The sequence below is a fragment of the Tyto alba genome, unplaced genomic scaffold (genome assembly GCF_018691265.1).
Source record: "Tyto alba isolate M040663 unplaced genomic scaffold, T.alba_DEE_v4.0 Super-Scaffold_41, whole genome shotgun sequence".
NCBI classification, from domain to species: domain Eukaryota; kingdom Metazoa; phylum Chordata; class Aves; order Strigiformes; family Tytonidae; genus Tyto; species Tyto alba.
Genome location: NW_024881317.1, coordinates 9,928,753 through 9,940,854, shown reverse-complemented (window position 1 = coordinate 9,940,854; position 12,102 = coordinate 9,928,753). Strand labels below are relative to the sequence as shown.

Genomic DNA, 12,102 nt, shown 5'->3' with positions numbered 1-12,102 from the left:
GGCTTAATAGCACAGGTAACTTTTTTTTGTATGGCTATTTCCAAAGTGTAGTTTGTGCACATCATCAAGACAATTTTTCCCTCAGCAAAGTATGCTTTGGATCTATCTGATCTCAGAGGGAATGAATGTTACCTAGGGAAAGACAGAGCTCATCGCTGTTTGCACAAATGGTGTTCATGCATGTAGAAACAGGTAGTGTTGTCCAAGTAAGAAGATAACAGGCAACTAGGAAATGTATAGAATAACTAGTGTAATCATCAGACACTCATGTGGATATCTGTGAATATATCTGGGGCAGAAGAAAGAGGAAATGAAGGAAAACAGAGTGAGAAAGCAGATGAGGAGATGGTAGTGGGATCACCTGATGAACCAAGGCGGGGACCTGCTGACTGCAGATATCTATCACAGAGCAATGAAACATTTAAGTGATGCAACCGTTGGAGCATATCTTTTGTGACGCAACTGAACAAACTTGGTCAGATTGCTTTATTTCACTGGGGCTTTCTTTTCAGTTGTCAGCAATAATTATATGGTTAAAATAAAAAACAGGTAAAGTATTATGACTAGACTTTAGTATTCACACATTTTGATAAAATATAATCAACAGGGATTAAATTCTTGCCTAATGTTTCAGATTACACGTCCTAAATTCCATGATTTCTCTTGGGTGCCTTGTCATGGAGGCAAAGCATGGTCATTTAGGGAAATGTGGCTGTTGAATAATAGCAAGAGAATCAAGCTGCTTTCATCAGCTACATCAGCCTGTCTAAATTTCATCATGCCATCTTGGCTGGAAGAGACTGAACACGTGGCTCCCTATGCCATGTATTTCCCACGGCACAGTTGTCACTTGGAGAAAACACAAGAGACAGAACTAAGCTCTATATGAACGTGTATACTAATGCTCTATATGAACCCACCTATCTGACTCATAAGAAAAATGCCAGCCTCTGGATATTTGGTCTGGCAAGTATTAACCACTGGGGAATGAAGATCTCACATTAGATCCAGATGCAGAGCTTTAGCTGGTCTGCAGATCATCAACAGCTGTGCATCCTCTGTGCAGCCTGAAAATGTCTTTATGGTGCCACTGGTAACAGCTCATGATGGTGTGACAAATGAGTCCTGCAACACTGCCCTTCCACTCTGCACATTAATCGTATATTGAGCCCCTGTTCTGGCAACTTTGAATTGCAAAGATGCCATATGACCCTGAATGCCTTATATAATTTATACAGTAGAATGTCTTTTTTCTTCAGAAACAGTGTTCACTTCGTATGTTTTTAAGATCATGTTATAAACTTAGAAGGATAGAGGTCAAACCCAAAGCCTCAGATTCATAAATAGCAGATAAAAGCTGCTCTGCTTCTGGAGCTGCAATTTCAATGCCCTCTCTTCAACTTCTGTGCATTTTAATTATGCCTGTGAGTTGCCCTTCCAATGTTGCCACTTTTAGAAGTTGTAGCCTGCAGCCCTTGTCAAAAGGAAGACTATAAGACAAAGCACTCCATGTGCTGGAGTCAGTAAAGGAGGAAGCATTCATCAGCAAGAAGGGCAAAAATTATCTCCTAGCTACGTGTTGAAAGCAAATGCTATTCCCCAAATAAATTCAAGGAACACAGATCCTTACACGCTCCTAACATGAGATGTTACAGTAACTGTGCTAAGAATGGTATGAATATGAACTCCTAATGCAAAGTGACCATCCAGGTTACAACTTACAGTGGTACATCTTCTCCTAAAACTGTTACATATAACTGTTAAATATGGCACCATGGCTGACTGTATAAATGCTCCTTTTCAGGGCTCTGATACAATTTTTTTCCCTTTGGAATACACTGAGATCTCACTAAATGGGTGCAAGTCCTTTGCCTACAGAAATCTTGTCATTTTAAGACTTTGTATTTGAGCTGATGCTTGAGGAAAAGTTGTCTAGTCAAACCTGATGTTTATTTCAGACCTTTATCAGCTCTGCTTTTCGGATAGATTTCTGCACATTTCCTGAATATGGGTAAGAAGAAGCCATCAGAGGTGGAATGAGAGTAAGGAAAGCCTTTTGGGGTTATGTGCCAGTCTCCAAGATGCTCAATAAGGTAGTGTTGCTTTCCCTCTTCATCCTTATCCCAAAGAAGGCGGCACCACTATGTCTGGGGAGAATCTGAATGTGTTCTTACCATCTCTGGTGTGCTGTAACTTGTCTGGTAAGCATAGGTCATTTTATAGATTTATCCTAAAGGATTTATTGTTTTGGAGGGCTACTCTGACAAATCAAAGCTCCGTGAGTGCTTAATGTTGTGAATGGCATGGCAAACAGAAACCTTCATTACAAGAAAGATGAAGCACACTTAAACCTTCTGATTATCCTCTTCAAATAGCAAGCTCTCTGTCTATAGATAGATCCAACTACTCATTAGAGATGGGCTGGTCTGCAGACATACACAGACAAAAGCTCTGCCCGCTCTGAGTCACGCACAGCCTACAGTGCCACACTGGCCTCCTCCTTTTTAATGCCTGGAATATATAGCCACATAATCAGGCAGGTGGGAGGAGTCAGACCCTAGCTCTAACAATAAAACACTTCACCCTGCAATAGTTAAACTACATTCATGCTTGATCTCAAAGGTAGAAATTGGGGCTTCTTACCAGTAAACCATTGGATCCATGGATTGTGACACAGCGGGAGAAGGTATGGTGGATGGAGACATCCTTCACGTATGTTGGAGGGTTGTAGCCTCCTTTCTCATCCACATCTCCAGCCATATGGAAGTGAATTGGGTAATGTCCCATTGTCTGCTGGCCCATATATTTCAGTTCTAGACCTTCAATATGGGTAGCCTTAAAATTAAGACCAATCTGGAGAGCAACAGAACAGGAGTTATGAAATAGAAAAGACTGATGACGGCAAGAAGGAGGGGACTACAGGGATAGGAAAGGTCGTACGGTATCTGTTAGAGAGGTTTACTATGTGGAAGGGAGTGTATGGCTGCAGGGTGAGGGAAATAGGGTTAGGGTGGCTAAGGGGACCATAGTTGCTCTTTGATCCCATCACTGCTGCCATGGCTACCTTTGAATTAATTTTAGAAGGAAAACAATTTGCATTTAATGTTTTCCATGAGTTTCAGTCAGCTGGGCTCAAATCAAACTCTCTGGGAGAGCACCAGAACGTGGAGAAAACTGGGATCAGGATGGGGAGACTATATGTTGGGTGGGTTGAGCACCAGCCTGGCTGAGCAACATCTGCAGGGGTGTGAGGTGCACTTCAAAGCCAAGGGACAGGCAGGAGCAGCAGGGTGGATCTGCTGCACTGCAGGGAGAGGCTGCTTGCTCACTGGCTGACATGAGGGATTTTTCCTTTTCTGCATCCTGGCTTCTTTGGTATGTGAAGGTGTGGCTGGGTGGAGGAAAGTGCAAAGAGAGGTCTCCAGCCCTACCTTGATGTGTCCCCCAAAGGTGTCGAAATCAAAGAAGGAGCATAACTTGCTGCTGTACTCATAGCACTGCCCCTCCATCTCGCCCATCACCACGACGTTGCGGCTCAGCAGCCCCACTTCTGCCCTCATGTCAACACCATCAATGACTTCACCAATATGGAGATATGTTGCTTTCCCTAAAGGAACAAGATCCAGTTTCAGGGTTACTCTGCCAACATTTCTGGTTTCCTCTTGTGCTTCCTGTGGTGGGGTTGGTGTGATAATGAAAGGAGTAGTTGAGTCAGCAAAAACTGTTGGCTGATTCCTCAAAAGAGGGAAAGCTGGAACACAGGTGTCACCCAAGGTCTTGCTGAGATATTTGCAACAGAGGAAGTGGGATTTTTGGTCTCAAATTGCTTCATTTAGCCAGGGAGTTAAACCAACAGTCAGTTAGACAAAACACACTTCCTACCTTGAAAAGGGACTGCAATCATTTGAGATCTTTTTACTTTGGGTTACAGTCAGCCATGTATGAACATCCAATGCAAAGAAAACGGATGATGTAGCTACTGAAAAGTCTAAATCCCTAAGGTTAGCACAGCAGTTCCTATAGTGAGACACTGGGAGCTGCTGAGATCCCACAGCACTACTCATGGTGAGCATTAGTCTGATCCTGCTAACGACATGGCTGTTAAGCTAAGCAAGGAGAGGACTGGGGAGGAAACCTTGTGGAAATTGTGGCTTGGGACAATTGCAACCCCTAATCCAGCTTGCGGACTGCAAAACCTCCTGCTGCCTGCCCTCCCAACCCTCCCAATTTTAAATCCACCCGCATGTCTCCAACTTGCTCTCAACTCTTCACTCTGTCCTGGTGTAGCTGAAGTTCATGGGATGTTCCATCTGCCCCATGACACATGCCCCTTTGAGAGGCCAAATTACTCATAACATCCTCCGCACACACACCTGGCTCCATGGAGGAGTTAAAAGCACAGAAAGCTTTCCCTGGCCTGACCAGAAAGGAGTGTAGTCCAGGCAGTGCGGATGTCTAGAAAGCAAAATCATCTCTTTGCTGTAATTTCATTCAAAGGTATTCATACTCCCTCCTTCCTTCTGTGGCTTTCTGCAGAGAATGCAGTTGGGAAAAGGTTCATCTTACTGACTCCATTCTGTATTATTCCAGTAAAAATAAGTAATAAACTCTTTAAGTAAACACTGAACTTTAAGGAATGATACACTTTCATGTATTTAATTTCAGTGGAATCATTCAAATCCGTAATTAGAAACAAATGGCAAGCCTGAAGCCTAGCTATTGCTGGAAAGTACTTTATGCTTAAGCAGAGGTGCCAAGTCAAGGGGAGGATGTTGAACATTGAAACAGTCTTGTTTTTAACCAAAACATGATGCTTTGACTTTAATAAGCAAACACCATTCACTCCCTCTTCTCCCGCAGCTGAGAGCAGTGTAGTTTGATGGTAATACTGGGATTTGGAGAGGGTGAGTGATCCGCCTTGCTCTGAGACTGCTGTGTTGTGGGATGGGGCTCACATCGCTACATGTGCCCTCTGTCTTGGCACCTCTGCCTTCAAATTAATGTGGTCATGTGAAAAACCACTCTCTATCTAGAGGAGTGGTGATGGCAGAATAGGTAGATGCTTTCAGCCATGACTGTGCTGGGAAGATGAGCCTCCTCTGAGCTCCATGCTCAGCCCCAGAAATGAAGGGCTGCAAGGGGCCACGGGTTCGCACCTCACCCACTTTTGCGATTGCCTCCCTAGAAAGTCCTGGGCTTCCCCGTGTTGTTGCCCTGAAGCCAGTGAACCTCATCAGATATGTGGCCAAAACCAGACCCAGCCTGTCCAAAAAGCAGCTTCGCTTCTCTTATTCACATACATTTAAAAAGCCGCTGCAGTGAGTGTCCTCCACACGAGGATACTCTCTGCCGGACCCTTGAGCAAGTCTGTTAAGGAGCACAGCCTCTTGTTACGAAATTGTTTTTTAAGCTGATATTTTTCAGTTTCCCCCTGAGCTGACCTTTCCTTAATTTACTGAAATGCAGGAAGAAGTTCAGATAATCATAAGAACATCCTATTTGAAGCCACATCTCCAGGATTTGTGGCAGTGAAATTAGATAGGCAGTTTTGTTATTCATGTGCTGAGGTCTAGAATAATAAATGTCATGCTTGCATGTATTTAATTTAATTTAACACCAGTCCAGACATGCAAAATAGGGTAAGCACTGACAGGAATGTTAAATACAGACTAACCAGTTTCTAAATATAACTTCTTGTGTGCATGTTTTTCACTTTGTGCTTTTGCTGATTTGACTTGTTTGGAGATAAAAGAAGAGATGGAAAGCAATTCCCTTCCAACGTAAAAGTGGATTTTGAATAATAGCTCCCTTAACAGAGTTCTGAAAAACAAACCTCTCCTCAAGGCAGCCAGAAATTCAAGCTCCCCATGGCAATGGGGCCATGCTCCTGAAACAGCTCGTGGGAGACTGACCCTGGCACAGGAGCCCTCAGGTGCTGTAAATGCCTACTGGGAACCAGCACTCCAGCACTGGGCACTTCTCATGGGGCCAGAAGCACCATGATGTGCATTTACAGGCGTGTGGCACTTCTGGGGAGGTGCTGGGGCATGTTTAGTTATGGGCATGACAAAAAACAGCAGAAAAGAGGCTGCTCCGTGGTGAGTTCAGGGAGTTCACACGGGGACAGGAACATCTCATTCTGCAGAACTACAAAGCTGAAGTTAGGCTGCTGCTCACAGCCAGCACACGGAGCCTTACCAGAGAGCAGCCACGATATCTGAGACCCTGAGCACCAAAGCCAAGACAGGGATTTGCAAACCAGCACTGAAGTGCTTTGATACTGAAAAGGCAACACGGTGATTTGAACGTGGGAGGAATGTGTCTGCTGCTTCAGCATCAAAGCCAGTGCCCATGATTGCCCAACTGCTAACAAACTGAGCAGGGGTCACTGATTCACCAACTCCTCCTTTGGGCTTGGTCTTGCTGCATCCCTCACATGGAGATGTTGCCTTGACAGCAAGCTGGGCTTGTGCCATGTTATAATCTAAATCAAACAAAGACTTGCAGTGACAAGGATTACGTCTCCCCACAACAGGCCTGTGTGATGGATTAGGAAAAACACCCTGGGTTTGCCACTGTATCTTTCATACCAGTGCCTCCAGTTAGTAAATGTAAATTCACAGGGAACAACTTTAATGCATAGGCTTGCCTGGTAGAAGTCTTGATTCATCAAAATATGAGCACATTACCATGCTTATTACTCAGACAGTGACTATTGAAGTCACCAGTTGTTGGTAAAGACAAGGTAATTATTAAAAGAAAGTATGCATTAAAACAAACATGGATGATCCACTAATCAAATGCATGCCTGTATCAACAAAACAATTCAAAGCAGTCCCTCTGAACTGTACAAAGCTTCAGGAAAACCGGCCATACTTGAACCGAGCCGTAAAACCTGGGTCTCAGGCCTTATCAAATCTAGGAAGGGTGGTATTTTAAAACTATTTCAGCTGCTACAGATGTGGAAGAGTGCTCAGCTCTGGCAAGTTACACAGATGTCTCTGAAAACCCTCCCAGGTACACTCATGCATTCCTAAATGCCTTGGCTTGAAATGACACAAACTGCTAAATCTCCCTTTCAGAAGTGAAACAGGCACTTAAAGGTCTAGGATTGGTGAAGATAAAGTGGAGCTAAGATGCTCCTGGATTTTTTTTTTTTTTTCCTCTAAAGCGACGTTTGTTCTCCTTTGGACTAGCTAAGGCTAAGACCTTCCCTCTCATGGTCTTCTAAAGTTTCCTAAACAAGAGTTTTTGAAGGAAATGCTAAACACAAACTTGTCTGTTCAACCCACATAACCCAGTGACATTGAATCCTTCAGGGTGTCTTTAAAATCAGTGCAATTCATTGTAGATGGCAGCCCAGACCTCTGTCAGATTTAGCATTTTTGCCAAACCTTTGTCATCACTGGTGGCAATGCCCCTATTGCTTATATTTAATAACCAACAAATGTTCACACAGGCATCCTGTCAAATACTCATTATTCTGAATTATTTTGTTGGGTTTTGCTATTGCATCCCTAAGCAGCAAGCCCGTAACGCAATGCAGCATGGTTTGGGTGAGCTGACCAGCTTCTTCAGTCATGCAGTACAACCTGCTGTCTTAATGAATAAATATTCCTTGAATTCATAGCTTTTATATGGAAAATTAAGTATCCAGTAAAAAAACATATAGCAGAAAGAATGAAACTTTATAAGGAGTTCAGAGCTAACTAAGCCTTCTTGGAACAGTTTCCTGCTGAGTAACTCATCCTATTATAGCCCTTCATCCCTTTTCTCCTTCAAGATCCTGTACGGTGTCCTGCAAAGGTTGCTGAGGGCACTGAGAGGTCTCTGCAAGGTTTATCAGTGTTTTATCCCAATGGCAGTGTCACAGTTTTTCCTAAGCCACTCCTGTCCCACCTCATGCCCTCTTTCTGCAGCAGCTACTTGGCAATCTACTGACATACTCTGTAAATGCTAGGTTTTCCCTCTCTGACCTTACAGGTTTTTCCTCTCCTTTTCCTGACATGGAAGTGCTTGCAGGTGGGATGGGAAGATTAGGCAGGTCTAGTGGACAAACAGATCAGATCCTTACTTAAATCAGGCCCAAATTCAACCTGTCTGAACCACTATGCAAACTTGAGTATGTTTCTGGCAACTCTGCTGCTATGCAATGCCCAGAAGTCAAAGAAAGAGCTCTGAAAGACTGTTAGAAAGAGCCATTTCATGATATTTCCTGCCCAGCCCTCAAGCACCAGAGTTGCCTTAAAAAAAAAAAAAAAAAGAGCTTAGAATCATAGAATCATTTAGGTTGGAAAAGACCTTTAAGATCATCAAGTCCAACCATAAATCTAACACTGCCACATCCCCAAAAACATGCCCCCCAAGTGCCATGTCTACGCATCTTTTAAATACCTCCAGGGCTGGTGACTCAACCACTTCCCTGGGCAGTCAGTTCCAATGCTTGACAACCCCTTTGCTGAAGAAATTTCTCCTAATGCAGCCAAAATGATGCCAACTTCTAAACAGAAACACCTAAATCTCTAAAAGTATCTGAATTTTGGTAGTGGAGTAACTTTCACAGCCTTACAGCACAAGATGAATGCTGACATAGGCTGTGAAGCTGTTAGACAATGGTGTATTTACATTTTTAATTCTAAGTTCTCTGCATGAACAAGATAACAGTAAACTCCATATCTCCCTAGTATTGGCAACCCAATAAGTAGGATTTAAGATCCGTGTGCTTGAAATCATAGATTCACCAGTATGTGGGATAACTGGAGTAATTATGCCAGGCACAAATAGTTTTTTCATGCTTTATCAAGAGCACATAGGAGCACAAAAGAGCATTTCATCATTTTTGTTCCACGGTGAAACTTATCAGCATTAGTAGTAACTTCATACAGAGCAACTAAGATGCAGATAAGACTTGTTTCCCAGGGAAACTAGACAAAATACTTGATCTTTCCTACTATCCAGTTCTATCATAACAACACAACCCTTCCTTCCTTCCTTCCTCCTCCCTCCCTCTGCTCTGTACCATCGCCCCTCCCCAAACCTTGTGAAGTTGGAAGATCAAACAGTTTTAATCTGTTCCCACAGAGAAAATAATCTAGGCATAAAACTGACAAGCGAAAAAAAGTTAAACAAAGGAGGTAAGTGGAGAAAGAAGTTCCATTTAAGTGAGCGACCATTTGATGGGGAGCAGGACCTGCAGAGCAGAGTCCTCATGCAAACCATGCTTACTCACAGGGGCCACAGTTTTGACATTAGTGTAATTACTCCGATAAAGGAGTGCACAAGATCAGTACCTGAGTTCCCTCTGTCAGTTTCTACACTGAGATCTGCAGAAGCCCACAGTTAGGCAACTAAATCCTACTAAAAACTGATGGCAATTGAGCATGAATGCCCTTATGCTGTTTTGAAAAGATGAGCCTCTAATCAATTCATATCTAGCAAGCAAAGAATGTATGAGTTTTCAACAGGAAGTACTGAATGTGAAAAGGACATAAGCTAACTAATGAGTTTGACTTATTTGGCATAATATACTACATCATGCCTATTAAAATATTATTAAATTATGAGAGCATCAAATATAATTAAATCTTGGTATGCCAAGTGGCTGCCACACCAAACTATCTGTCCACAAAGCAGAGGTCTTCTGCCTTTCTTTTAAACAGAGACTCTTAAATAGTTCAGATCTGACTTACAGGTTTTGTTTAAAACAAAAAATGGAAAGGAAAAAAAAGATTAAAAGGGAAATAAACCATCATCAGTAGGAATAGTTTTATCATTTGTCTTTCAAAGGGCAGACTTCTGGAGTTCTCAGCCGCTAAACTAAATGTCTTAGGAAAATTAAGCCATTCCACTTATTACAAATTACAACCCTCTGATATCCCATATATAAATGTATCTGTGTGGAAGTCTTTTCTCAGAAGGAGCAGAGCAATCTTGCATATTTCACGTAGTGAAAGCAAGGCAGACATTTATTAATATCTTCTGCACGCAATTAAGAACTTAATGTGGCCGCACAAGCACAGGCTGTGCAGGGGCTGCTCAGCTGTGCTAGGACTAGAGCCCAGCCCACTACTTTCCAGCCATTTTTATGTGCTTGCTATCTGTTGGCCATTTTCCCTTCACACAATGTTTGATGAGACACTGCTCCATTGGAATAAAAACTTATCCCAGTAAGTTTCATCAAAGTCAGCGCCTGAGCACCGGGCAGTGGATCCGTACGTGCGTGCCCGCGCACAGAGAGCTCTCGGTGCAAGCCAAGCGCTCAGCGTGGTGGTGTTTCCCTCCTCCAGCAACGTGTGCACCTCGGGACCCGCGGCTGCGTGGCAGGGCAGGCAGAGCGCAGGCAGGGCTGCGGGCAGCGGCAGGCATCGCGGCTGGGAGGAGGCATGGAGAGCACCCACCCCCTGGCTCGTTAGCGGTCCTTATTCTGGCTAATTGCATGTCATGGCACAGGGCAATGGATGAAGTTACACCATGGCCAGCATAGAGCAGCTCAGGGACCTCCTGGCTCCTAAAGGCAGAGGACATCTCAGCCTTGCCCAGATTTTACTTCATCTAGACTGAATTTAGAATCAGGCAGATTATTTTATTTTTCTAGTGTTAATGTGCTTTTGTTACAAGAAAGTTGGATGTGATTTTTATTACTGGACTAGATTTTGCCTTGATTTATATAATCAGTGAAATCCCATTGACGTCAATGGAGTCGCCTGGATATAAGTAAGGGCAGACTTTGGCCCTGGTGTTCATGTCATTTGTGGTAATAAAAGGAATGTCCTAATTCTCCTAAAGAGTAATTGGAGACCAAGAGCACAATTACTTTAACAAGTGTTTCCACTGCTTCTTTACTTGAAATTCACATGAACTTTTTTGTTGTTTTTAACCCTTTACTCATTTCCTTAAACTAACTTAGTTGCCATTGTTGTAGAAGATAAATGTCATTACATGGATTTCACAGATCCATTAGGTCACATTACATTATGGGAAACCTAAGAGAAATATTTCTGTCATCTTTATTTTTACTGAAAATCTTCCAAGATCATCTTCATGATGTGACTTGTATATTACTAGTCTGGTACAGTTTTTCCAATAGCTCAAAAGTTGCTCAAGAAAAATACTCAACTTGGAAATGTGTCTTCTTTGAAAGTACTAGTCATTTAAGTCATAAGACTATGATACAGTCAAACTGTGAATAACATTTTTCTTGGCTTGATGAACATTTCTCTTTTGGGCCATCCAACAATGAATGGCTAGAGCTCTGTGGGGAGGGAGTTGCCAAAGGAGGTATATTTGTATCTTCCAGAAGATGTTGCATCATAGATAATGGTGAAGCAGGTCATTTCACAGAACTGAGCAAACTCCCTGGTGCATTGGATGTTCCAAGGGCTTCTCAGAAAGATCTTACTGTAAACGCAGACAAAACCTCTGCCTAGAGCAACTGCCAGTGTGTAAGGAAAAGATAATGCAACATGCCTGATTTACCACTGGGCAGATGCTACCATTGAAATACAGCCTCCACTATTACATACTTTGATACTGTAAAATAACTTTTGCTACTGTAAATTCCAGAAGTTAAAAATTCCTCATCTATTCATATAAGAGATAGTTCATCTGGTATTTCCATGTCCTGCTTATCAGTGCCCTAAACTCCAGTTCTAGAAGGGAAAGACCACAAGACCATTTCACAGACTCAAGTGGAGATGTGAATCTCTCACTTTGGATTTCATTTTTGTGCTCATATCGGTAATAGTCTGTGCTTTATCATGGTTATGCTACTTAATTGGACTTAGATACTAAAATAAGCCTGCTTTACAATCCTTGGACTAAAATGTCTCTTCACCAAAAGTAATTTGTTCTGGATTTGAGCTAGTCACCTTCAAGAGAAAAATGCTGTGGCTCTGCAAAGGTTCCTGCTCCTCCTGCTCAGACTAACTCTGGCAGCACCCTCCCAGCTCCATCTGCCCCTGTGCTGCTGCTCAGGCCAACTTTCTGGCCACATGACTCCTCAAACGTTTGATTAATGCATCACCTCTAAGCAATGCTGTTTAGAGACACAGTAAATGAGAAACAGTAGCTTCAGTAGTGCAAAACAGTATTTCTAAAATGTAA

At 42.8% G+C, this 12,102-nt stretch overlaps 1 protein-coding gene across 2 annotated transcripts in view; it reads right to left on the bottom strand.

Moving 5' to 3' along the window:
- LOC104363625 (cell migration inducing hyaluronidase 1) overlaps positions 1-12,102 on the bottom strand; it is a 117,549-nt gene that overhangs the window by 28,951 nt on the left and 76,496 nt on the right. For both annotated transcript variants that reach the window (XM_042803818.1, XM_042803819.1), the window contains exons 12-13: positions 3,432-3,607; positions 2,644-2,853 (exon numbers count right to left, since the gene is read on the bottom strand). In XM_042803818.1, the coding sequence (XP_042659752.1) occupies positions 2,644-2,853; positions 3,432-3,607 (386 nt within the window). The remainder of the gene's footprint in view (positions 1-2,643; positions 2,854-3,431; positions 3,608-12,102) is intronic.